Raw genomic sequence first — 27,755 nt, forward strand, 5'->3', positions numbered from 1 at the left:
TCATCAATGTAACATATGCAGACTTAGGCTACATGATTTTTGGTTCATATTTTTTATTTTTTTTAAAGAAAAGAAGAAAAGCTATAGCCATATTACAATACAAAGTCCAACAAAAGCTATACAATGCTCCATTCCTATCTCTGCCACCATGCCAGAAATTAAGTCCAGCCTGATATTGAGAAACAACTGGGTTGACTAATGGTGGCTTGGTGCTTAATTGCTCAGAATTCCATCTATGTCAAGCGTACTGATAGATGGCTTAGCTCACTTAGCTGTTTCCCTGCCCCTGTGGATTCAAATGAAAACACATTTAAAAGAAATACTTGATTAGTGTTGTCTCTATTTATAGAAGGCAACAACTTTGCCACTTGTAGTTGATCTGGTTTCACATATTAAATCAATTGGAATCTCTTAATTATAATCATCTTTCGCTGTGTTTTTTTTTTGCTCTTCAACAGTTGCTTGTGTGAGCATAGCGCAACCCCTTTGCAGACACATAACAACAGCCCTGTGTGAGAAGCTACACATAAAGTGGTGTTGCCACATGTCTTTTGAGGTGACTTCAATGGAATCATTGAGCATATCAAGTCGAGTCATTAGAGTGAGGTGATTTGGCAGGTGGCCAGCACCCCAGTGTAACAATCGGAAACCAATTAATATCCCTGACGGAGGTATCATGCTTCTGGCACAATGCCCACAGGGAAAATAAACTCACTGATTACACTGCTGTAAACTGCTGCTGTAATGAGTGTGTGTGTTTGTGCATGGTTGTGTGTGTGTGTGTGTGTGTGTGTGTGTGTGTGTGTGTGTGTGTTCCAATTTCCCTGTTCTACATGCAATGACATGAGATGCCACAGGTGTGCATTTGTTTCAATGCACACATCAGTTATTCATGTACAGTATTTAAGACAAGTCTGTGACTCAGGTCGTGTTTAGAATAGAATAGAATTTTTATTGTCATTGTTTGGCAACAATGAAACACAGTTTAGCAGCTCTCAGTTTGACAGTATAAATAACAAATAAACAGAGAAAAATAAAAAATATAAAATTTAAATAGTAAAATATAAGAATTACAAAAAATAAATAAAATAGTAAAATTTGAATATTGAAATATAAAAATCAAGATAAACAAACATTTATTTACATATCCAGTACAATGTTATTGCACTTGTAAAAAGTATGAGGTTATTGCACTACAGACTCTGGGTTTATTGTACATAAGTGCTTCTGCTGGTGCGTGTGTATCTGTGTGTGTTTTAAAGACAGGCACAACTATTCATTATTAAGTAGATTAATAATAAATAATAATAATTGACACATTCAGCGTACATTATCATTCTGAGCAATCATGTGTTACATCAACTCTGTTTGAATTACAGAGTGGATGTAAAGATGGAGAGTAACTGATACTGGAGAGAAAATTTAATACCAACAACAAAGCTGTTTTTAGGTATCAGGAAGTGTAACATAAAGCCTCAGAATATAAGACAACTTCTGCTCAATTTTTTAAATTTTTATTTTTATTTTTGTGTATATGGAGGAATTTTTGGCCCTGAATCCCTCAAGGAAAATGTGTCTTTCCTTTTGCCTCCATCGATGGAGAGAAGAGAGCTCAGGGTTGGCTACAGAACAGCGTGTAAGAGGTTGGTAGGGCTTCACTGTCTTGGCCAAACACTTTAAGTTGGTTAAAATTTAACAATTGAAACTTTTGGTCAACGGAAGGTATCTCTCATAACTACACTGTGTTGTTATCTTTCATCTGCAGGAAACTCATTAAGTGGCTCCTATAATATCCACCTCCCTTCTCCACCTCATTACTGCCCTTAACAAATGAAAAAGAATAATAATAATATAGGTCACATTTAACACAATACAATTAATTTATGTTAACGTGGTATGCTATTACTTGCATACCGTGCAACTGGATGCTTGTAATGTTGGTGATCTTGTATTAATTAGAGCTTACTCAATATCATAGATCAACTAAAAACCTGAGCTGTAACACATGAACACAATTATTGGAGCAAAGCAGGATACCAACAGTGATACGTCAGTGCCAATGTCGGTCTTTGTAACTCTTCAATAGCTGTCATGTAGCTGTCAATAGATAGACGAATGAGGGATGAACTGTCCAAGGTGCTGAAACACCACCCAAGTAGACTTCAGCATGAGATACATTTGTTACAAATGTCACAATAATTGGGCCTAAAGTTATCAAGGATAAGAAAAAAGTTAAAAAGAAAATGAATGAAAAATGAAAATTGACATTAAATAAAGATATTTTATTCAGTTCTACTGGAGAAGTGTGTATTCACTTTGACTTGAACAGTCAAGCCAAGTGTGTATCTCCAATAGATAAATGAAACAAACACTGTGCATCTACATGCCTTATCTAGGATCTACCTGTAATGTTTTGCTGTTTTGCGCTGTAGCCCTGTGCTGTAAACTTACACTAAGGCTGAACTACTTTCTGCCCTGGCATTTGAATTAATTTATTAACCTTTTGGGTGGCTTTGTGGACCAATTGCCTACAAGACGGTAGCAATAACTTTGCACTTATAGGTTCAACCTATTCTTAAATAATAATAAAAAGCTAAATCAACCATTAAGATCTACTTGATTCATCAAGTTATTCTTCTTTATATGATGATTGTGATGATAATAATATCCATTACTTCTTTGGACAACTTGGACTAAAAGGCCCTTTTCGATAATAATAGATTAAGATGACATCATGGCAATCAATGTGAACTGTCTCACAGACTGCACACACACACACACACACACACACACACACACACACACACACACACACACACACACACACACACACACACCTTCCCTTCGTGATGATGCCATTGTGTTTGAGCTGCCTATCATCAAACTATGTGAACATGACCGCAGCTTCTGTAGTTATCACTCAACCTATGCTTAGTTGCTTGGAACAAACTGTTGGTGAATGTGCGTCGCTGCGACACAGATGCACGCGCGCGCACACACACACACACACACACACACACACACACACACACACACACACACACACACACATAGCCAACATTGCATACACACATACACCGCCACCCTTCTCCTCATCCCCTGTTGCTATGGAACCTGTCGCCAAGGCAGAAAGGTACGTGGTTGTGATGGCAGTGGTGGACGAAGGAGACGACGATGATGCTCATGCTCATAAAGATGATAATGGTGAACGGATAAATAACCCCTTTGCTGAATTACAAGGTCCGGCCGGCTATAAACCAATGCGTTGCTGGGCTTCGCTCTCTGCAACGTGGGTGGAAGGAGCGACGCGTAATACTGCGCAATGCAAACAGACCCTTTCCTCTCCGTCAAACAAACCACAGCCCTGGATTTCCATTCACGCTCTGCATGTGTTGCCTTTTAAACACTTAAAAAGTCGTCAAGTTGAACTTTAGGGGTGTCTTGTGCGAAACAATCTACTGTCCTCCGCTGCCGTCTACCAAAATAGCTCCTCATCAACCCAATTCTCAGCAGACAAATAAGTCCTGCAGGCCCTCCTACTGCCACCTGTCATCTCTATGCGATTTCTCTCGCGCGCTGCTATTAAGGATGAAAGCTTGGATTAAAACGTGACAAATACGACTATTGATTATAGAAGAAGGGAGGATCGATGGTGATTGAGAGCGCGTATCGGTGGGCGCTGCTCAATTTCCTGCTCCTTAGCGACCACTGTGTGTTCATTTCTGTTAAATGGGCATAGAAACGCAGGGCTGTGCAGTTTAGTTTAGTCCCCAAACGAAAAAAAAACCTCGAGGAGGCAAGATCTGCTAAATAATTTGTACGGACACGCTTTTGCTGTCATTTTCTGCTGGAAATGTGTCGAAGACAATAATTCTCCCCGCCTACAACTAAATATGACCACAGCCCACTCATTATGCCAATGGACAGGCCTATCAAACCAACAAGTGTAGACTAAACCAAGCAAGAAAAAGGCCTCATCCATATCTGTCCGCGGATACCTGCAGCCCTGTTGCGTGATTATGGCACAAGTTCACTTGCTGCACAAACTGCACACAGCGGGGTAAAGATCAAATAAACAAACTGCACACAGAGGGAAAGTGGAGGAAAGAGGACTGCATCTGTCCATCTGTTGAAAACGAGAGCGCAAACACCCCTTATACCTTCCCTCCCTCCCCTCTTCTCTCCACCTCCTCCTTCACCATCCCATCCTCATTTCGAGATCATCATACCTCTCTTACTCCCTCCCTCCCTTCTTCCCTCACTCCCTTTCCTCTCTCATGCACAGTTACAAGATGTTTGCCAGTTATAAATAAAAAAGACACCACATACCTTGATGGTTCTCAAGGGTGTCCTCCGGGATGTACATGTTTTTGCTTTCATTTACCATAAATGTAGTCCGGCGTTATCCCTATAGGTGAATGGAAGAGAGAGGAAAAGGCTGGAGAGGCGGAGGGAAAATAATGAGGAAAAAAAAGCCCCCAAAAATAAAGAAATTAAAAAAGGGGGGGGGGGGGGTAGGGGGGGGGAAAGAAGAAATAACTGTCTGACACGGACAGTCTTGGGTATTCCGTTATTTTAGTTTATGGGGAGGGTTTCTTCGGATGGAGTGAATATTACCTAATCCCCATGATGGAGGAGAAGGCGAGAAAAATGAGGGAGCTTTCGGCGGAACCGGTTGGGAAAACGCACCGGTGCATCTCTCGGTACATCCGGGCCCTAGGCGTGAAACATGAGACCAGCACCGCGTTCAATTCAATTCACACCTCGTTCGCTCTCTTGCTCACTCCACTTCTTTCTCTCCTCTCCCGGCTGTCTAAAAACAATAGGGTTTCAAAAAGGTTATAAAGCACGGGCGCTGTCAGTGACGGTCGCAATAGAAGTGCGCAAAAGACGCATTCGTGCGCATCTTCATCAGCGTGTCAAAATGTGAGAGGATGAAGAAGAGGAGGTGGAGGTGTTGGAGGAAGAGAAGTAGGAGGAAGAGAACAGGAGAAAAATTGGAAAATGAGAAGAGTGTAAATATTCCATCACGGGTAGCACGGGGTTAAATCTCCCAATAGGTTGTCGGTTATTCCACGTATCTATAGCAGAGTCCCCCCAAAAAACAGAAGCCAGGCTGTCCTGTCTCATCCGGAGACGGGTTTCTGAGTCTTGATCCAGTCCATGATGGTCCGGCGGTGTGTCTGTCAGTCAGTCTGTGTGCCTGTCTGTCTGTCTGTCTGTCTGCCTGTGTCTCACTGATCTGGAGTTAGAGCTCTCTCTTCTCTCTGCCTCTGCTGCCCCTGCAGCTCAGCTCTGCAGTGATACCGAGAGAGAGAGAGAGAGAGAGAAAGAGAAAGAAAGAGAGAGAGAGAGGTAGCCCCCCTCCCCATGCATGTAGACGCTTTGACTGTTTCCAGATGTGTGTGTGTGTGTGTGTGTGTGTGTGTGTGTGTGTGTGTGTGTGTGTGTGTGTCAGAGAGAAATAAGGAGGGAGACATATAGGCAACAGTGGAGAACCAGCGGCTGGTATCCAGATGATGATGATGGTAATGATGAACACAAAGATAATGATAATGTTGATGAACTGTGTGTTTTGTGTGTGTGTGTGTGTGTGTGGGGGGGATTAAAAGGATCAGAGGGTCGGAAAAAAAGACATAAAAAGAAAAGAAAGGTGGCCGAAACCCATGCAGACAAGAAGAAAGAGAAAGTGTGCATGTTTGTTTGTTAGTGTGTGTGTGTGTGTGTGTGTGTGTGTGTGTGTGTGAGAGAGAGAGAGAGAGAGAGAGAGAGAGAGAGAGAGAGAGAGAGAGAGAGAGAGAGAGTGTGTGTGTGTGTGTGTGAGAGAGAGAGAGAGAGAGAGAGAGGCAATAATGATCCATAGCAGGCTCAAGCCTTGCATAGACTCTAATTTCTGCAGGAAGAAACAGAGATGGGAGATGTACCTACATCTGATTTGCCCATAGTCCAACACATCTGGACTGCTTCAGCCCTGTTCTTTTCTTTGGCCAAGGCTTTGTTTACACACACACACTAAAGATCTGGTTTTTCAACTCTTTTATGACTCAAGCTCTGATCTTTTCATGGCTCTTTTAAACAGAGAAAACCCACAAGGAAGCTGATTTTCAGATCTTTGGATGCTGTTTAAATACAGACTCAAATCTCATGAAGTAGAGGAATTCAGGAAGGTCAGTGCACAAAGACTGAATGTGAACCATTTTATCTAGAGGACAATAAAATGTTTTTTAGAATTAAATTATATTTTTCTTTTCCTTTTGCCCTCTGGACAGTAAAGTTTGTTTCAACATAATTCTCTATGGCCAGGAACTAATTTGTCTTGGCCCCTCAAGCACATAAAGTCATTTTCTGGAGACATGGGTCCATTTTCTTAGATAACACAACAGTGAAATAATGCTCATTTAGTAGTCAAATGTCAAACAATGTCAACAACATCAGCTCTTAACTAAATAGCTCTGGACCAGGCTTTGATGGCATTGAGTCAGCTTGGCTCTTTAATTCCTACTGAGGCTTTTTGATAGAGCTGCTTACACAAATAGCATGTCGGTTCCTAAATTGAGCTGTTTTCTTAAAAGCTCTCCACAGGCACCTTGATATAAAAGATAAAAAGGGAGAAACATTTTATTTCCATTATCTACTCAGTCTTTTAAAGGATCTTGACCTTATTTTGAAAAGCAGTTCCTTTCCTTTTATAGCTATATACTTTTTAGCTATACTCACATAACACGTCCCAATATTTTATATTAACGGATGATTTTTAGATGTCAAATGTATAAAAAAGGCATGGCAATGCTTAAAAAAACAGAATAACTTGGCTCAATAATACATCAGGATGTATTGAAGCTACAGTACCAAGCAGCAATTTCAGATTCTAATTCTGGTACTGGCCATCCCATGTAATTGTATTTGACACTGAATACGAACTTCACAATGTGCAGACCTCATGTCAATCTCACTGCAGGCTATAATCAGGAGGTGAATCTGATGACTCAAACCAGCCTGCATTCATTTGTTCAGTGCCATAGCACAAAATCACCACCCACCATCCTGTAATAGAATAAAGCTTTTTGTCTGCATGTGTCACTCTCGACATAGTAAAGACAGGGAGACAGCTGATAAATTACTCTATTGATGACATTTGACATATGAATTGTCTATTTCTGAATTCCTGTTTTGTGATGCAGATGTTATGTTTCTATTCTGTATATTTGGAGGGAAACTAAGGATTGCGGAAAACCTGGTCTGATGAATGACTTGAAACATTCTTCGAATTTTGTTGTACATGCTAAATGTTTTATTGGTAGGAAAAGCAGCAGTTAGTAAGTACTTGTGCTGCAGGAAAATGGCTCTTGTGACTGACTTATACACATTGTTAGATTGTTAATTTGGGTGCTTTGATGCATAAGTAGCATTTAACTACTAAAGCTCATTTCAACTACTTAACTACTACCACTTAAAACCTGAGAGATGATAAATGGGTAGGCCAGAATAAAAAACTACGTTCTGCAGACATTTTTAGTCATTTTTTTGACTTTTCTCTAATCATGGCTTTTTTGTAAAGTATTGGATACTTAAATCTGTGAGCCTTATGCTGTTATTGAAATAAAATAATCTGAGAATGTAAGAAGAATCATACACACTTGAAATATGACAAGGGGCTACATCTACATGTAGACACTACTGTTTTGTAATGGGCAACAAGCCCAAAAGATTAGGAATCACTAGCTGGTAACTACTGACAGATGGTCAGATATATTAAGTGGAGTAAAAAGTACAATACTTCCCCCCTGAAATGAAGTAGATTAGAATTATAAAGCAGCAGAAAATGCAAATCCTAAAGATACAATTTTTTACTCAAGTATACTACTTGAGAATATGTACATCAGCCCTGTGACGATAGTGAGACAGATGGACATTGAGTTTTATAATGGCAATCTGACTCACTTTCACTTACTACCAAACCAGCCTCTGTTTGATTACACTGGCCAGTGAATGGAAGGACAGACGGAAGAAAGGATTGAGGGAAGGAAGAACTAATGGAGGGCAGGTCGTGGGAACAGACACTTGTGCCCAGGGGACACACAAACACACAGACTCACATACATAAATGTCCTCTGTAATCCAGCCAGCACACGGACTGTAGATCTATTCTATTTATGACTGTTCTATATTTGTAGTTCCCAACCCCCTTTGTATGTGTGTGTGAGTGTGTGTGAGTCTTAAGCTCAGTTGGTCTCTGAGAATCTCTGTCCAGGCAAACATACTCAAATGCTGGTATCTCATGTGGGAAACCAACAATCTGCTGGTCAGGCAAAGGGAAATCCCCTCATGACAGGGAGAGCTACTTTATTCAGCTGTGCAATGTGAGATTCAGGTTTTAGACCCAAAATCTGATTTAGGCACTTATTATGCATAACGCTTTCTATTGGGATCCATTCTACACTCAAATAATAATAATAAATTTAATTTGTATAGCTCTTTTCACAGACTCAAAGTCGCTTGAAGACCACAAAGAAATATTTAAATGTTTTAATGAATGAATCCTGGTAATTTGTGCACATTGGCATCTACTGTACATCATGTACCTTGTCTTTCTTTTTCTCAAAATTAATAAGCAATTAAAATAAACATTACAGTGTTGAAATGAAAAGCAATATGAAGTTAAGCATTTTTAAACATGAACTACCAAATCAGTAAAACAATTTTTCCACCAGCTAAGAAAAAATAGTTTCTGTATCTAATTCTACATTTTAATAGTTCATAATTGTATGGTTCATGTCCTTCAATTATGCAAAATATCAAGTAAGAAAAATCTACAATTATTGTTATTTTTTAAGTAATTTTTTACATGGATAAAAGAGGAGAGTAAGGACTGAATTAAAGAATCACTTTAAAGTTTTCACATAATCTAAGTAATTGGCCTGTTCCAAATATAGTCATGCAGTAGATACTTTTCTTAGCTTTGTTTCATCCATTAAGGAGCTATATTTTGTCTGCAAACTGGTCATGAGGAAGCAATGTTTTAGGATGAGCTCTATATAGAAGATGGAAACTCCATGAGGCCTCAAATGCTACTTGTTGAAGAGAGTAAAGCATGTGCACCAAGTTGCAAATGCCCACATAAATTGGGACCCAAATGAGGAATAAAATGTCTCGACCTAGAGCCAGATGGACCCATACTCAGGCAGGCCATCTATCACCCATTCACCGTCCCTTTACCTTCAGGTCCATGTCCGGCCCTATGAATGGCTTTAGCAAGACAACTGAAATCATGCAATATATCCCCTATGTAAATTATAGATCTGTTTCCCACCAATAATACAGCCCTTTGCTTGTGTGCACACACAGAATAAGCACATATTGCTTTGTTTCAACAGTATCACTTGGTACAGGAAAATTATTTTCCTCACTTAAAATATGTACAAATTATTTTGTTGTTTCTTTCATTTTCCACTGCAGTACAATAATAAATACTCAACTTGTTCCAATATATGTCACCTATAAACAAACAGCATGTCTGATGTAATACAAAATTACATTTACAATACATACACAACAATGCATATCCTCCACTTGTTGAGGTTCAATAAGCTGCCTTTGGCTATATCCCATTATCCTTCCTGCCTGTGAGCCAATCATCAACATCTCTTGGCCTATCCCCACCAATCAGAGTCAAGCACTCAATCTTGATTGAATGGTTATTGACAGTATTGACCTGCTCATGTATAACTCATTAGCCTCATCATTGACAAACCATCCTGACAAATAGACATATATACAGTACCTTGAACACACACACACACACACACACACACACACACACACACACACACACACACACACACACACACACACACACACAGTACACTACCACCCTGACAAAGTAATAGACATACTTGAAAAAAGACAAACAGGCCCATACTGAATGCCAAAGCAGATCTTTTCATGTCAAAGGAGAGGCAGATGTATCTGACCTGGAAGTGCTTCATTCACATTTAAGAGAAGTTGTTTGAAGTGTTTAAAGCATATGTTTTCATCCAGTGCTGCTTAAAATGAGTGAGCAGTCATTGTTTTTCTCAAGGATACTCTGACCTGGCCGTTGATAGATGCATACCAGCTGTTGTACGTCTCTGTGACAATATAAAACCAATTACCGAAACAGCTTTCACAGTACACAGCAGAGCATAGGATAAGTGCCCATTTTGTATAATGCTAAATAGCGGTAATTTGTGATAAAAGAGGAATCCATGTATGTCTTAATCAGTGGTTGTACATCTTATTGAGTGATTATACAAGAAGTAACCTGCTATAAAATGCATACAGAAAACAGGGGCTTATGTCTATCCACTTGAAAAGTTGTCTATGTCCCCTCAAGTAGCCTACCCTTGCAACAGAACAGGATATGTTGAACTAAATATGGAGATTCACTGTCAGGCGATCCAACAGATGATACAGGTATGGCTGATATGGATTTCAAGAATATACAGTCCTGAAAGTCCTGTTCCTGTATCAGTTACAGTTCTGTTCTTGAGTATTAATTTCTAGAAGGATATGTCTAATTCTGGAACCCTAGAGCTAGTGTATTATAAACAGCATTGTTGAAGGTGAAAGTGAATAGATTAACCAAAAAATTACAAGTGTAAAACATTGAACATGGGGGAAATGTAGCCTAGAGACCTGCACTATTGTAAACTTTGTACTATGCTCAAAATGGACTTAACTGGGCCCATGAAAGAAGTACTAAATTACACTTTCCAAAGAAGATGCCTTATTTGCTTGTGTATTCATTCCTTCATCACCCATCTACAAATAGCTGGAAAACCAACTGCAGTAAATCCGTACAAATAAAAACATGCTGTATTTGTTTCTATTTGGAGATTTTGTAACATGGTGTAACTGCTCTTAGGCTTTCTCCTCCCATTGAGACAAAACTCTTGGGGGATACATACAGTGCGCGCGTGCGCGCGCGCGCACACACACACACACACACACACACACACACACACACACACACACACACACACACACACACACACACACACTTGTTTTCGCTTTCATATCAACTCCGGCCCATGCAATAAATGGCCAGAGCAGGGATGGTTGTGTTTTATCTATCCCTTTGATGCCCCCTAGTGCAATTTTTGGGAAATGTAAATAATGAATAGGAGACATCAGTCAGCATCAGTGTTACTGTAATGTTACCCAGCAGTCAGATACAGAAATGAAAGACAAAAGAGAACTGCTTACTTGTATGGGGAGAAGTGACAGGGACATAAAGTTAAATGGAATCAAACAAACAAACATAGTCAAGCTTTCTTTCCTTACAATAGTAAGGGGCCCAGCAACTTTGGGTGTGTCTGTCTACCATAATAAAGTGTTCGAAAACATATATACCACCAATACAGAGGATTGTAGCCCATACAAATAAATTTAAAAAAAAACGCATTCCACAACCAACACATTGGCAATTAAATGAACCTACCTGATGTAAGTATTGAACATTTCAGTATAAAGTTAATTTGAATTAAAAGAAGGCTACATATCTATATGGTCATGTCTCTCCTGACATTATCAATAATTGTTTGAAGAAAGTAACACTGAAAATCCATCCAGTTGACAAGAAAAAATTCTCCATCGATTTTTCCAAGTTGATTAATAAGGCTGAAATCTCAAAGCCTGCTGCACAACTACTCATGTCTGGGTTGGTTGTTTACTGTCTGGCTAAACATGGCCGTTGACAAACTCACTGATGGCAGTTAGCCCTCGATAACTCTTGACAATTTTAAATGTACAGGTCTTGAGTTGCAAATCATTCTACTGCGCAGTTACAAATTTAATTGTCTTTTTACCTTGCTGTTGGTTTGGTTTTTATCTCATACTCCTGCGACTCGTTAGCCGCTGAAGCTAGGTAGCGAGCTAACTTCTCCATAGGGAACAATGACAGCAACTTCTGCAGGTAGCAGCAGCTGCCTCACCGCTAAAGGACTGGACATAAGTCTGGCTGCTCTGCAGCGACAAGACCCATACATCAATGACATTGTGGACGTGGCCAGCCAAGTTGCCCTGTATACTTATAACAATAGGGCAAATGAGTGGGTAAGCCTGAACTTTGGTTAATATGCTAATTTAGCTTAGCCTCGTCATCGTCCCTGATAGGCGCGCTTTGTCACTGACACGGATTTACCCCAGCTAATGAATAGCATTAAGTAGATCCCAGCTATGTTTTTTTAGGGTGTGTGGTACAAAAACCATTAAAGCAAAGACGTACGCTTTTTATATATATATATATATATATATATATATATATATATATATATATATATATATATATATATATATATATATACATATATATATATATATATATATATATATATATACATACATACATATATATATATATATATATATATATATATATATATATATATATATATATATATATATATATATATACATACATACATACATAATATACATAATATACATAATATATAAATAGGTATTTTGCACAAAATTGAAACGTTTATCTAACCTCTATTTATTGATTCCCAGGAACATTGTCGTGTCACTAACGTTAATTATATTTAACGTTATAAATGACTGTACCCCTAGCAACATGCACTTGTTAAAAAAAGAAGTTCTCACACTGTGTTCCTCAGAAGACTGGTATGTTAAATTCAGCTGTTTGGTATTGTACATGTTTTTTTTAGGAGGATTTGATATTCTAAAATATTTAATTTTGCTTGTCCCCCAGTGATGAGATTTGGGTGACGAGTTATGTCAGTTATATCACTTTGCAATTTTTTTTGTTGTATGTGTTTTTTAGGAGAAGACAGAGGTGGAAGGCACCCTTTTTATTTACACAAGGTAATGAAGTTGATGCTGGACTGAAATCTTGGTGTCTAAAGATTACAATTCTTAGTATTTGTTGGGAATACCTGTAAAGCTCTTCAACAGACATATAGAAACTACAGCCATACCTAAATGGTAACATGCAAAATTTAGTATTTATATGTTATTTTTTAGCACAACTGTTTCTGTGTGATATAAATCATCATGGTGAATACGGCAGGACGTGACCTAGCTGAAGTGCCTCTAGATTCAAGTTGCGAATTGCGATTGACAAATGTTTACATGAATCCTTCAGCTGCATTTCTGTAATGTGTCCTTTGCGTATTTCAGACTGGCATCTCCCAGGCATGGTTTCACCATTATGAACAGACTCAGTATGGAGAACTTGACAGAGCCAATTACCAAAGACCTGGACTTCCAGCTCCAGCACCCTTTCCTGCTTTATCGCAATGCACGGTGTAAGGATAAAGACACACAGATACACACACACACAGACACACTTCTGATGTCTGCCTGTTACTTATTGATATCTTCAGTTGTTTGTCTGACACATTTTGTTCTCAACACCTCTTGAGCATGTGCACAGAGATCCTTTTGTGTAACATCTCACATTTACCAAAAAAACGTACAGCGAAAAACAAAACATTGCAGACCGTCCTGCCAGCCTGTATACATTTTAACGTCAATGTACACTGTAACATTTTTTTCCTATAAAGTCGCTGAAAGCAGCAGCTGTTTCCTGACGGCTCTCTGCTCAGTTCCCCCCGCGACTGACACACACACACACACACACACACACACACACACACAATCACACCTGGTGGATGCAGGAAAAACCGGAGATGAGACGTACTGGATGACCTAAATTGAGGACAGCTATGCTCGTTATTGGAAGTGCAATGATAAGTTAAAGTCCAATAAGTCCTTTATCAAACCGTATGAATGTGTGTCCCAGGCCAGGATAGGAAATTAACTAACAATGTAAAGATCAACAAGCCACTGACAGATATGTTCAAATTTCATTCATTCAATAAATTATTTTTTGTCTTAAATCCACCAGCCATTTTCAAATTATACCAATATTTGCAGCATGAGCCTTTTTGGTAAGGTTACTAGGAAAACTCAGCCTAGAGTTGTTTTATTCTCCCCAAAACAAGTTTCATTTTTATTTTTAAAGAACTATACAAAATTGCAACTTTCTCCATCTCCCGCAACTTAATTGCAATAAACATACAAAAGACATCGCAACTTTTATGGCAATTTTTTACAAAAGCTCCTGCAAAATCAGGCATTTTGGGTCGCAACAATCTAAAGAAATCCTGGAGGGACTGATAATTATCAACGCCATACTGATATGTCTTACCTGACAGTTTTATTGCACAGCCACATTCAGTATTGCTCACTGTACACTGGATATTGACCTAAATCTTGAAATATTAAAGAAATCAAGATTAAGAGAAAATTGCAATAGAAAATGTTTTTAAATGCAAAAAACCTTGGTTATACAGGCGTCAGTAACACTAGAGTTAGACAGACAGTCACAGACTGTGCAGACATAGATGACTAAATACCAGGACTAGCCACATAGACTAATTAGTTTGAATAGATTTTGCTGTTTCACAAGCAGCCAGACACAGTGAGACAAACTTATTAAAAGATGAAGACAAGGACAAACTGGAACTGAGGGAATGAAGCTAGATAGAGAGATAGACAGTCAAAGCAGAAATGACATGGATAAAAGACTCTGTCACCAGAGAAGAACTGGGAACAACATTAAAATTAGAAAAACAATTGTCCTTCTCATTGTTCTCACAAGACGAATGTGTCTTTCACTTTCTGTAACTCCCCTGACCCTTACCGGGGATTTCCACTGGATGCGTAACAGCTGCGGACCGGCTCCGCTGCGTCTCTGCTGCGTGCTCCGCCGTCCGTCAATACCCACCGGGTCCGGATTTGTTGCGGAACGGCTGCGGCCGTGACTGACAGCTGTAGTCACGAGGACCCAAATGTTCTCGCGAATTCATGTAGAATAGAACCACAAAACCAACAACAGTTTGTTTCCGTCCAGAGGAGTAGAGGGGAAACAACTCTGTGATGTGTTTTCAAGGTGTAGTGCAGGGAAATATGATCCGGCGTGAGCACGGTGTATTTTATTTTGAAAATTAACCGGATGTTTATCTTGTTTCTGTGCTCGACTTCCTGTCCCGCACTATCTGCCGTGTGCTGAATTGCTGCGGAGCTCTCCGTCGTCCGTCAAAAATAGAAGCTCTGCGTATCTGCTGCGGAGGGCTGCGGACTGACGGAACTGGGACGGAGTAGGGACGCAGACGTTCCGCAGTCAGTGGAAATACACACACTGACTTTAATGGAAACCTAATGACTCCGTCGACGTTCCGCATCCAGTGGAAATTGCCGGTTAATATTGCTTATTTGCATGTACAGTATGTGCACAATAGATTGTGTATAATTCACGTCAGAATCCACATGAGACCATATCTTTGTGAATTTGAAGATCTGTAAGCAATGTTATCACATGACACCTAAAAATGGCAGGTGTATCTAAAGCTACAGGGAATAAGTTAGATAAAAGATTAACAATTTGATTGAGTGACCAAAGTGTGTAGCATGCTGTTCATTTGTGGGGAACCATTAGTTCCATATAAGGAGCAGAGTTATTGTGGTGACTCCAATTCTATCAGCCTGTCTCCCTCTGAGACCTACATCTGGCTCACACACACACACACAAACACAACACACACCCGTTGCAGAGTGTGCCTGCAGGACAAGAGCCTGACAGCACTACAAAACCAGCCAGCAGAGATTAGATATTCCACAACAGTCACTGATAATATAAACACACTCACTCAGGAATAGCTGACACACAGACCTCCCTCCCTCCCTCTTTGTCATGGTCTCGCGCTCTTCATCAGGCTCAGTAAGAGGCAGGTGGAATGCTGTGTTTAGATACCAGTTGATTCCATATGCCTGCTTTGATCCCCTTACTGTAGTACTTCATTATTCTTACTGACATGTATACAACACAGACATTATTAAACATCAGAAGGCTCAGTGAAATAATGAGTATGACATAAACCTTCTCAGTGACCTCTTAATACCTTTTACACCAGGTTTTAAATGCACTCAGTGCACATTAAAGACAATCTGGGATAATACTGGCCTCTAGATGTGGTCAGAGCATTGGTTATGGGGAATACAAGGAATTTAAAAACACATAAAACCAGTAATCACAGCTCAGTTGATGACTATTTCCTCTGATAAAAAGGAAATGTGGGTAGGGGTTATTATGTGAGTTAAAAAGTGGATGAGTACATAGCAAACCTAATGATCAGTGGCTCAGACACAGATTACACTGATTGGAGATGGATAATAAAGCACCCAAATAAGGAGACCACTATGCACCATGGTTATAAAGAAACTGATTTCTATCACCATAGCTACTGTTACGAACTACGGATTGTTGGACGCTAAATTATTATTTTAGCATGCAGATATGTGACAAGTTTGAGCCAGATTTAGCTAACAAAGCACATGCACGTAAAACAGCACCTCAGATGCTCTAAGACAGAGTTTCTCAAATGGGGGTCCATGTACCCCTAGGGGTACTTTGGAGTACTGCAGGGGGTACGTGAGATTCCTTTCTGAAATGTTAATTTCAAATATATCAATCATGCATAAATCATCAAATTAATTTAGTTATGGATTCTAAACATTTTAAGTAACATTTAAGTGTGTTTCATTTACAAGCTTGTTAAGTAAATCAGACACTAATGGTGCAGAGCTGTAATGTACCTCTTCATATAGCCTTTGTTTCTACCAAATATGCTTTGCACTCGTCAGGAGGTACTTGGCTAAAAGATATTTCAAAGGGGGGTACATTATTGAAAAAAGTTTGAGAACCACTGCTCTAAGAGATCTCAAAATGTCAAGTGATCATCCGTGAAGGTTTACCGGATAATGGTTTTCTGTGGGTTAAAGGAATTTTTTCCAGAAGACTGTACAGGAACGCATCTCAGCTCAGGAAATAAGTTTATTCTCTGACTAACATCTGATCCATTTAGGCCCCAGGCTGTTGGTAATGCTGCCAGTCCCACTGTGTTGTGTGACCTCTGTGCAAGGGTCGTGGAATCTTATCATTAGATAAACATGTAGCTCTCAGGGCTGCCATTACTTCCTGGAATGGCAGTTGGCACAAAGTGGCACCCCATGCTAAAAATAAACACTGCAGAAATACAACAGAACATGGCAAGATACAGGGAAGAGAACTTTAGTCCAAACAAGTCATAATTCCTCTGGCAAATATCCCAGTACAGAGGGACAGATAGTATGCTTTCTACATTCCTTCCTATAAGCACCTACAATCCCAAGCAGTGTTTCTGTCACACCATTATCAGCATATGGAGTTGATCCTCTATCTAGTTCCAGCTTCTCAACTATGAAAAATTACTGCTTTACTGTGTCCTATGTGATAGAAAGTTGAATATATTTATGTTTTGGACTATTGGTCAAATAAAATGAGCAATTTGATGACGTCACCATGGCCTTTAGAGAAGTGTACTTTCCATTTTCTGACATTTTATAGACAAAATGAATAATTGTTTAATTGAGAAAATAACAAAAAATGTCCTGTAGCCCACTAGCCACATACAGTATACTGGCTATGTGGCTAACACTAACACTCCACTTAACATGTCAACAGCGTTCTGTATATCGGGTGTATGGACATTCTTACCTCCAGGTCGAACGTATGTATATCCCAGGTCTCTCTCTGACACCAGCAAGCCTTTGAATCTGACCTCAGGTTCCTCCTCCAGTCTCTCATGTTTGGGTTTCCTCTGAAACAGGCCTCTCAGCATGGCTCCACTAGTCTCTTAGGAGTCTCGCGGTCTGGTAGTAATTGTCTCTCTAGAACTTAAAGTTGCTTAGGTTATACCTTAAGTTGCAGCTCCAGTAATATCTTAACTAGCAAAAGATTCAATGAAAGGGATGCCCACTGCGATGTGACACTTCCTTTGATTAGATTTCAGCAGCGAAGGATGTACTGATGTGTCAATGTTCCTTTATCCAGGTAAGGTAGTGCACATAAAGCTGTCACAGCAGTTGTGACAATGCCTCCTTAGAACTGGGCTTCAGTAGCAAAAGAGCAGTTTGAATGTACCTGCAGTTTAGCCTCAGAGGGAAGGTGTGACAATAGTGTAAATGTCTTCTTAGATGAGTTTCGGTAGCTGGAAATCATAAGATTTACTCCTCCAATGTCACGAATTCCATTCCTACAAACAAAGAAAGTGATGGTTCTTCTTGGACAACAATAATTCCAAGCATAGGTGTGCGTTACTGTGAGTACCTACCCGGGACAAACCTCCAGCAAACTAAATATAATGTACAAGAATATCAACACTGTTCCTCATGACTGATGCACAGAGCTCTCCCACAAAGCCGATCACATACTGCAGTAAAAGCACACCTAATCCATCTTGGACAACACTGCTGCTAACAAATATGTCTGCATTTCTAACTATACTAAAGCTAAACAAAACAAAATTATTCCGTGAGTGGTCCCAGTAGTGCAGTTTGGGTTAAAGCCAAACAGGGTTACTGTATTGTTAAAGCGCATTTAAGCCTTGTGGAAAGTTAGATGTTGAACAAAACATATCAATCATATTTAACTAAAAATGTCTTCTTTTAAAAGCAAAGTCCCAACAGAGTAGTTGTTAGGACAGACAATGATGTGCTACCTCCCAGACATAAAATTAAAAATGTCTTTTCATGCATTCAAGTCCCACTGGAGTCCCATCAAAGAGTCACTGTAGGTCTACAGCAAACATCACACGTGCGCCAGTGCTCACGGGACTGGAAAGGACCACCCAGCTTAAGTCCTGAATCAATTGCAGACTTCAGTAGAGCGATTGTTGCCGAAGTTTCCAATGTTCCTTGTTCAAACTGTAAAGGGATGCTGGCCTATTCAGAATCTACATTTCTCAGTTGGTCTTCTCAGACTTTGGTCACCCTTCTGTTGAAGTTGTCTGCTCAATAAACCGTTGAGTGGTGTTCGCTCTCCAGTTCACTTGGTCAGGATCTCTGCTTCACTTATTTCATGCAGATGTCCCTCTGCCTTTCTTCCTCTCTCTCTCTCTCAGTCTCCAGTATGGTTGGCTGGAACCCCTTTCTCTTTTTCTATCTCTCTGGCTTTCACCCTGGAAGTGTAACCTTGTGGCCACGGCCACTTTTTTTGTTGGTGCTACTGGTTGTAGTCCTCCCACTTTCTCTCTGCCTCTCTGACTATCTCGCTCTGAAGGGTATTCTATCTTGTTGAGTTATAGACTTTGGGCAGGTCAGTACAGCTAAAAACATGATCATCTCCTCTATTGAACAATTTGTATCTTGTGCTCTTCCTTTTCTCCTATCTTTCTCCTTTAGTGGGGGAGAGAAAGGGCAGCATACTGGTCAAAGAGACTGTCTTGTATCTGAAACGTCAGCTTATCCAGCGGTTTCCTCCCATCAATGTACTTCAGTTTAACACTTTTCTTTCATTGACAAAACTCAGACTCTGTTTACTGACAGCTAAAAAGCTCTCAGAAGTAGATGTTTCTCCCATGATGGACGTGATGATAATTTCCTCTCTAACACACCTCACTTCTTCCTATTTCACATCCGTTACGCTTTTTTACTTCAATTTTCCAGCTCTCTGACTTTGACTGTCTCTCTCTGTCTTTGTCAAACAGTCTCATCCCCAGTGAGCACTAAGCGACTCTGTCTCCCACTGCAGTTACTTATTTGGTACTGGGCTGTTTTTCCCAGGCTCAATTGAAGTGTGTGTGTGTGTGTGTGTGTGTGTGTGTGTGTGTGTGTGTGTGTGTGTGTGTGTGTGTGTGTGTGTGTGTGTGTGTGTGTGTGTGTGTGTGTGTGTGTGTGTGTGTGTGTGTGTGTGTGTGTGTGTGTGTGTGTGTGTGTGTGTGTATTTCTGCCTGTGTGGGAGTGTGTGTGTGTGTGTATTTCTGCCTGTGTGGGAATGTGTGTGTGTGTATTTCTGCCTGTGTGGGAATGTGTGTGTCTTTGATAGGACTGTGGTGGTAACTTTGTTCTCCACATATAGTAGACCCCACTTTGCTCTCTGTTCTCTGTCTCTCACTTGCCTCCTTCCCTTGTTGCAATTGACCCAATCTGTTCTTGAGATCCACTGTGGAAAGTATGTCTGCTGAGGTGTGAGGTAATGTCCAGCTGTCTTGAATAGGGCTGGATTTTAAACCTCAATACTTTTTTGGTACAGAGTTAAATGTGTTGGCAACACTAAGTATCAATCATTGTTCAGCACTAAAACCTGGCATTGAATGCTTGCTCTGATTCATACTCCTTTCATCTTATTTTTTTTTTCAGTTTATTATTAAAATCATTATCATCATTAAAATCATTTTTGCCAGTTGTAGTCTGTATTTTATACAAGCAAAGTGCTTCTTCTTCTGCTTGTGTCTAGACAGAATTTTGCATTTGAGAAGTTTTTGCCCTTTTCCTCCCTTGTTGACTATGTTTATGTAGTTGAAGAGACTCCAGGGCCCCATGTTTTACTGTGTAATGACATTGTTGGCTTCTGTTCCCTTTGGGAAATGACTCATTTAAAACCCTGGGTTTAGACCAGACAGGGCTAATAATAAACGGAATACATGCCTGCCTCCCTGCATTGATGTCATAGCAGCAGAGTTGTACGACAGCATGTCTGTGCATTCATTTGATTGTAAGGGAATGGCAGGTCTGAAAACTAATTTTGTTGTCTGCTGACCTTACTGGTTGGTGCATCTCAAAATTCAGCAGGCAGTTTCAATATTTCACCAGCTAATTAGTGGTTCCCAACCTGGGGTCCGGGGACCCCTCAGGGGGGCGGCAAAGATCACAGGGGGTGCGCAAGTCTTTATCTGGTTTGAGGTTGAGGTAAAAAAAAAAATTTGCACAAACAAATTATGATAATACACTAGAATATATAGTGTATACAAAAGTCGTATAAAAACTATATCTTTTTGTTCTCGGTTAAAATTATAGGCAGGCTACTTAGTAGGCCAAACCTCCGGGACCTCTTAAGCTGGGACCCTTGCTGTCATCAGGTCAGCTGCTAGCTGCTATCATCCTCGTGTTTCCTCCACGGCATCACTATTTTATGAATGAAACAACGTAAAAGTGCTGATAACTGCTCTGTATCAAAAAAGAAAGTAAGGCTCTATCTCGAGAGTTACCTCCACTTTGGTTTCCGAGGGGGGGGGCTCAGCTTTTCTTAGACATAAGTAGGGGGGGCGCCAAGGAAAAAAGGTTGGGAACTACTGAACTAGGGCATTACTCCAGAGTGGGACCTTTGTTATATGTTTATTTATGTTTAAAAGTTCACTTCTCTCTCTCTCTCTCTCTCTCTCTCTCTCTCTCTCTCTCTCTCTCTCTCTCTCTCTCTTTGCTCCTCTTTGTACCTCTCTTCCTCACTCTCCCAGTGATTATCCATGGCATTTGGTTCTATGATAAGGAGGACTGTCAACGTATTGCTCAGAGAATGAAGATGTAAGTGCCTATAACCACAAACCATATGTATACACCATGTAAAAAGTAAAAAAAAAAAGAAAAATTAAAAATGGGATTTGGTCCACTGAACAAGGACTAATGAGTTATGGTCAGCCAGCGACTGTGGCTGAGGGAGTTTTTTTTTTCATATCTTAGTCAGGCAACAGAGACTACGTGTGTTTATTAACTGATCTGTGTCTGGGGCTTGGAGCCAACAAATGACAAGTGTAATATATTTGAATGCTTCCAGGGTGAACAAATGACGTGTGTTGTGTGTTGTGTGTTGTGTGTGTGTGTAGCCTGACCCAACAGGAGCAGACCCTGGCACAGTCTCAAGGTGGATGGTTGTCTCCAGGAGGAGTACGTGGTGGAGGAGTAGGTGGAGTACTTGGAGGAGGAGGAGGAGGAGGAGGAGGAGGAGGAGGAGGAGGAGGAGGAGGAGGAGGAGGAGGAGGAAGTGAAGGAAAGGCAGTGGACATTATTCAGATGTTGACCAAAGCACACACAGAGTATGACAAGGTAGGGATACACCAAATACTCTGTAATACAGCTTTACAGATTCATATTTTGAATGGCATGAAATGCTTTTGTTCTGGAAAATTATGACATACATTTTATTTGATTGTTTGCATTTCCTTATACTGACCAGTAGGGGGGTACAAAATCACCTAAGATCTCCTTAAAGGTGCTCTAAGTGATGTGACGCGTTTTTTAGGCTACAATATTTTTCGTTACATACAGCAAACATCTCCTCACTATCCGCTAGCTGCCTGTACCCTGAACACACTGTAAAAAAAAACGCGGTCACTGTAGACAGCTCAGGCTCCACAAATGGCAACAAAAACAAACCGCGCCAACCTGTACCACGAACCGTAACAAACAGTGTTCCAACCAATAACCGACAAGAAGGAGCTGGTTGAGTCATGAATACGCATTGTGGAAGTAACCTACTTGCTAACGCTGCTGCAGTGATGGCTCAACCAGCTCCTTCTTGTCGGTTATTGGCTGGTATGTGACAAAAAATGTTGTAGCCTAAAAACAAATGTCACATCACTTAGAGCACCTTTAAGTCGCTTATCAAACATTTGTCCCTCTGTCTTATCTCTTAATTTCCACTTTCCATATGTCTCTCAACATTAAGTCTACATCAGAGCCAAAGGAGATTGGTGGCTGCAGTGTTATTTATGGAAACCCCAACCTGATCAAGCCAATACCTGTTAAACTGAACACTCAGGTAAAACACTCTCATCCACTTCCTATTTTATTTCAGGGTTGCATTCAGTACATTGTTTTCCCTTGATGAGGCCCTTAGTGAATCAAATCCACAGCAAAAGAACTAAGGCAAAGGATCAGATAAAGTTTAAATCAAATGATACTCACAACCAGAAACTAAAAGTGTTGCCATTACGAATTGAGTATTTACTTTATCCGATCCGTTTCTCAATGTAATTTATTTTATTGTCATTTTACGACGTTTGTAGTTAGCCTGATTTGCTAAAAAGACTTCAGAAAAAAAAACGCACTATAGTTAGTTCCAAAAGTTCTCTCTTCTCATGCTTACTGCTCTCCTTCCCTCTCTTACCCTTCTCTCTGTCTCATCCAGGACATTGAAAGTGCTGAACCCAAGTCTCTCTCTCTTGCCACCCTTTTTGGCTCTCAACATCAACATCAGCACTCATCCAAACCTGACCCAGTCTCTCCTATGGCCACCACAGGGACAGGGTCATCATCGAGACAAGTCAATCGCCCACCTGTAGCACGTTCACTGAAATACGACGAAACGGTAAACTCTGGCAGAAGTGTGCCCTCCAAAGGAGGGAACCTCGCCATGGTTGGGTGTTCAGATGGAGGGCCTAGGGCTGTGATTGGAGGACAAATAGTTGGGGAACATGGTGGAAATGTTGTGGGCTTGCTGCCGTGTCCCACTACCGCCCATCAGCAGCAGCAGAACCAGCCTCAGCACTGCCCAGCCATCCAGAAACTCATGCAGGGACAGAGAGGAGTGGGTGTCGTCGGAGGAGTGCTTCAGACCCTGTCCGAGTCCCCCGAGAACAGGCTGTGTGACAACGGGGTGCCGCTGGGGCATCACCACCACCATCACCATCTGTACCATCATCATCAGCAGCAGCACCACCACCTTCATCATCATCAACAACAGCAACAGCTTCAAGCTGACCCAATCAGGAAACTTTTCCAAAGCCAGCCACCTCTTCCCTCCTCCAACCCTCCGCCTATGCAGCAGAACCCCCATCTCTCCTCTCAGCCCGTAATGGTGGATTCTGTGTCATGTTCCCACCTTCAAGCACAACAAAGCCAGCAGCTGTTTTTCAGCCTACCTAAACCTCAACCAGAAGCACAGCACAACAGCCATTCAGCTTTAACTATACAGGGAACAGGTGGGACATCTTTTATGCTATTAATATGCTATGAATATATGAGTGAAGTATTATATAAATACAAAGTAAATACTATTAATAACTTGATATTAAAAAACAAATCAGCAAGTAACGGGTAAAAACTAATTTTCAATGATTTCAATGATTTGTCCTGCTCTACCAGGTTTGCTGCCATCTTCTCAAGTCACACAGATTTTACACAGATTCCAACTAGCGCTGAACGATTTTGGAAACTAATCTAATAGAGACTTTATTTAACCAATATTGCGATTGAGACTTTTTTTGCAGTTTTTTTTAATGTGTCAGTGCTGATACAGGTTAGTAATGGTGCCCTGTGAGGTAGCAACGTTAGCAAGGCAGTTTTTGCACAATACCTGTCTCTGCAGAGCATCTTCTTTTTTAAAGCCAAAATAGTCCCATACAACTGACGTACTGTTCCTTTTTGACACTAAAGTTTCCGCTGTGTCAGGTTCTGTCGTGGTCAAGATAAAGTGTAGCGTGCAAAGTTGATGCTTCCTCTGCAGACTGCTTTACTCTTGCATGTCATGGGACCAGAGTGTAATTGCAGCCTTTACGATTAAAAAAAAATCTCATTTTAACATATTGCGATATTATTGCAAATGCAAATAATCTTTCAGCCCTAATTCCAACCTACTTTTGCAATAATTTCAGTCAGAGTGCACATTAATCCAGTTAACTTTGAGATAATCTGTAAAGCTGCAAAACCTAAGTCGTGTTTCCTTAGGTTTTGCATTTGTACACAAAATGTATAATTTCACAATAATATACAATGGCCATTGTAGCCAACTTATGCTAAATTGTTGTGCCATTGTATACTAATGGATTATACTGTCTGTTTCTGCATGATCTTGAAATCTTTAATGATGTCTGTTAACCATTAATTTAACATTCACACAGGTATTTGACTATTTGTGTATCTATCTATTGCCAATTCTCTGAACTCTAAAATGTCTCTGCCAAGATGCCTGTTTCATCTTGGTTTAAACTGTTAAAAAAAATCCTAATCATGGGGTCCCTCATGCTCTCCATTCAGTTCTGTCTTCCCAGATGTCTGGTGTGGTGTCACCTCATGAGCTCCTGCAAAAGCTCCAGCTGGTTCAGCAGGAACAAAGCCTTGCTTCCCATGATCCCCCTCGACTCTGTCCAGGACTGGCCCCTCGATTCCTGGGGCCCACTCAAGGTCAAGGTGCCGACTCAGTTGTAAGCCCAGTCCCAAACCAGACCACAGGCACTGCTGGTCAAAAGGCTGCGCTGCAGTTTCAGGTGAGCACTATGAGCTCTGTTAGCAGTTGTCTATTTGACTTGTTTACGATGTGTTTTCATTCTTATTTCTAGTTTGCTAAAAAGGAGTACTAAGTACTATTAAAGAGTACTAATAACTTTCCCTGTCTATCCAGATCATCTCCCCCCAGCGGATACCAGCCACTGTGGCCCCCAACCTGCTCCTCTCTCCCAGTGTGTTCACTCAGGCAAAGTCTAGTGGTGGGTTGTCAGTGGTTGCAGAGAGCTGCCCTGCCCCCTCAACCCTGTCCAGACCCCCATTGCAGCAGGAGATCAGAGTTCTGTCCAGAAGCCAGCTTCAAGCCACACTCCTGCATCTGATTCAGGTAAAAAATAATATTACTGAAAATATCTGACACTGACACTTTATATGTCAATGACTTCAGATCATTTCACTTTGCCCATTTGTTGAGTTTATGCAAATAAACATGCATGCATGCACGCACGCACACAAACATACAGTATGATAATCCTTGCTTGTGTGTTTCAGACTGACAGCTCATTCCTGGACAGCATCTATGAAGCCTACATCAGCCGCTTTGCTAATGACTCCAGCAGCAAGTACTGATGACTCTTCACACCCTGTGTCTGTACATGCACCCTGTCTTGAGCTGTGAGGCTCATTCTTCTACACCTAATATGGATGTACCATTTCCTCTTCTGAATCCAATCAGACACACTGCTCTGTATCTCCTCTGCACTACATACCCAGTCAACCTGACTCTTCCTCTTTAAACCAAGTTTCTGTAGTCACAACAAAAAAAGCAGTTATCAGATTATACATGTGTTTGTTTCCATATCAAAAAACTTGTTTTATCCTCGTAATCCTCTTGAAAAAGAAATTCTCTCAATCTGAGGACCACTAATTTTTTGGCACAAATGCGGCATGACCATATAGTCTTGACATCATCTGTAGTTAAGGGGACAATGTAGCCTATACTCTCGTTCACTCTACATGAAGACAAAATATGCTGCAACCCCATGTTTTGCCTAAGTATTTGAATATAGTTCCCTTCACTGTTTTTTATTCACCAAACTTAACAGAATTATATTTTATATTTTTTGTTTTTCTTTTGTTATAATGTGTAGTCTTTACTCCTTCACAGTGGTCTAACACCAGCCAGCCTTCTGGGCTTTAATAAACAAGTCTTCCTTGTCTAAGAACTAGTGCTGAAGGATATGCTCAAACTGACTTGAAACTGACTTCACCTATGAAAGGTTAAACATATTTTGTTTTCTGTACATTTTGAAAAAGTATGTTTAAATGTTATAAGAATTTGTTTGATTTAAATTTACAATTTCTTTAAATTAAGTTCTTACTAGTTTGCCTTCTAAAGCGAGTATATTTTAGTATCCAAATCCTTTTAAAGTAATTTTTTAAAAATATTTTTTTCTCTTTTTTTCAGCAGACTCTAGCTATGATTAAATATTTGTATTGGTAACAGTTGTTTTAGTTTTTTTACAGAAATTCCCCTCAGGATTAATACAACTGTGTATTGATCAAACGCTTTGCTATTGATGGTAAGTCTAGTTAAATAGATGCTTGATAAATGGAGATTTAAAGCAATAAAAAGCAGCAAAGAAGGTATATAAATATCTGATAATAATTGTTTGGAGTTCACAGGCCTGTTCAAAGCAAGTACAATAGAAATATATGATAGAAAATGCATTTCCAAAATACTGTCACGCTACATGTACTGCATAAAGTGTCACCCAATCAAACTAAGGCTCCCACACATTTCCTTACTTACTACAGCAGAGAAGTCAGTCAATATGTTAAATTTCGTCAGGGTTACGGTTTGCACTTTGTGCTAAACTCGTATAAAGCCAGACTATACAGTAGCTACCAGAGAGTACACAAAAACAGCAGCAACAACAGAGAGAGATTACATTTCAGGAAAAAAAAAAAATCCTATTCTTCTACTCAAGCAAAATGTATTGTTCCCATAGTACAGATAACCAGCATGTTACATTACAATTAAATGTACAGCAAGTACAAAATAATTCTTATACAACATATCTAAAGTTATTTGTTAGATGCTGTTTTGTTATTTTAATTTAAAAAGATGTCATCCGTAGTCTTTTTATTTTTTAAATTTGTCATTTAAAATAATACGAGACATTGGAATGTCAATGGAAGCATTTTTACACAAGTTTTATTTCTTTTTGACGGAAATGTTTTGCTCTTTCATAAACTGAAGTCTATTTTAATTGGATATTAAATGTTCTCAAACTGCCTCTGTTGTTGCTTACTGTCTTTCTTTGTTGTCTTAATGGATCTGCATGGCTGGTATTATTACCTGATTCAATGCTGATTCAACAGCATTCACAGCATTGTAATCCTGTTGTTTTAATTGAAAATCTTCTAGATAACACTAAACCATGGATGTATTATAGCCTAATGATGCACAAAATACTGTGCGTCAGCTGCAGCCCCTCTCTCTCCCCTCGTCCGCTCTTCATCCGTATAGTTCATCCATAGACTATAGGCTACCTTGGCTCAAATGAATACGGGCGGCCATCCAGTTATAATGACCTCATCCGCATTGTCGAAATCTTTTAAATACTGAGCCATGGCACTGACAAACCTTTAGATAAACGGAGCCTATGATTTCTGTAGCCTACTCCGAAACAACAAACATCCCGAACGCC

General features: G+C 40.1%; 2 protein-coding genes across 6 annotated transcripts in view; one reads left to right on the forward strand and one right to left on the reverse strand.

The window, feature by feature from the left end:
• Positions 1–5,259, reverse strand: part of cacna1c (calcium channel, voltage-dependent, L type, alpha 1C subunit) — a 203,343-nt gene extending 198,084 nt beyond the window's left edge. For all 5 annotated transcript variants that reach the window (XM_028570203.1, XM_028570202.1, XM_028570201.1 and 2 more), the window contains exon 1: positions 4,330–5,259. In XM_028570203.1, the coding sequence (XP_028426004.1) occupies positions 4,330–4,387 (58 nt within the window). In that variant the 5' untranslated portion in view covers positions 4,388–5,259. The remainder of the gene's footprint in view (positions 1–4,329) is intronic.
• A 6,441-nt stretch (positions 5,260–11,700) lies between these two features.
• dcp1b (decapping mRNA 1B) lies at positions 11,701–27,086 on the forward strand. Its single transcript, XM_028571299.1, has 11 exons — positions 11,701–12,093; positions 12,827–12,867; positions 13,183–13,310; positions 21,339–21,405; positions 21,705–21,789; positions 21,844–21,924; positions 22,547–22,639; positions 23,009–23,801; positions 24,856–25,085; positions 25,220–25,429; positions 25,594–27,086. The coding sequence occupies exons 1-11, from the start codon at positions 11,935–11,937 to the stop codon at positions 25,669–25,671; spliced, it is 1,965 nt and encodes a 654-aa protein (XP_028427100.1). The 5' UTR covers positions 11,701–11,934; the 3' UTR covers positions 25,672–27,086.
• The last annotated feature ends 669 nt before the right edge of the window (positions 27,087–27,755 follow it).

Source organism: Perca flavescens, chromosome 23 (genome assembly GCF_004354835.1).
Source record: "Perca flavescens isolate YP-PL-M2 chromosome 23, PFLA_1.0, whole genome shotgun sequence".
In the NCBI taxonomy this organism is placed as follows: domain Eukaryota; kingdom Metazoa; phylum Chordata; class Actinopteri; order Perciformes; family Percidae; genus Perca; species Perca flavescens.

What these genes read in the sequence shown, in the direction of transcription:
- dcp1b (XM_028571299.1), top strand. Translation starts at nt 11,935, where the DNA reads ATGACAGCAACTTCTGCAGGTAGCAGCAGCTGCCTCACCGCTAAAGGA. An exon ending in ACAATAGGGCAAATGAGTGG is followed by an intron (nt 12,094 to 12,826) that starts GTAAGCCTGAAC and finishes TGTGTTTTTTAG; the next exon opens with GAGAAGACAGAGGTGGAAGG. An exon ending in ATTGCTCAGAGAATGAAGAT is followed by an intron (nt 21,406 to 21,704) that starts GTAAGTGCCTAT and finishes GTGTGTGTGTAG; the next exon opens with CCTGACCCAACAGGAGCAGA.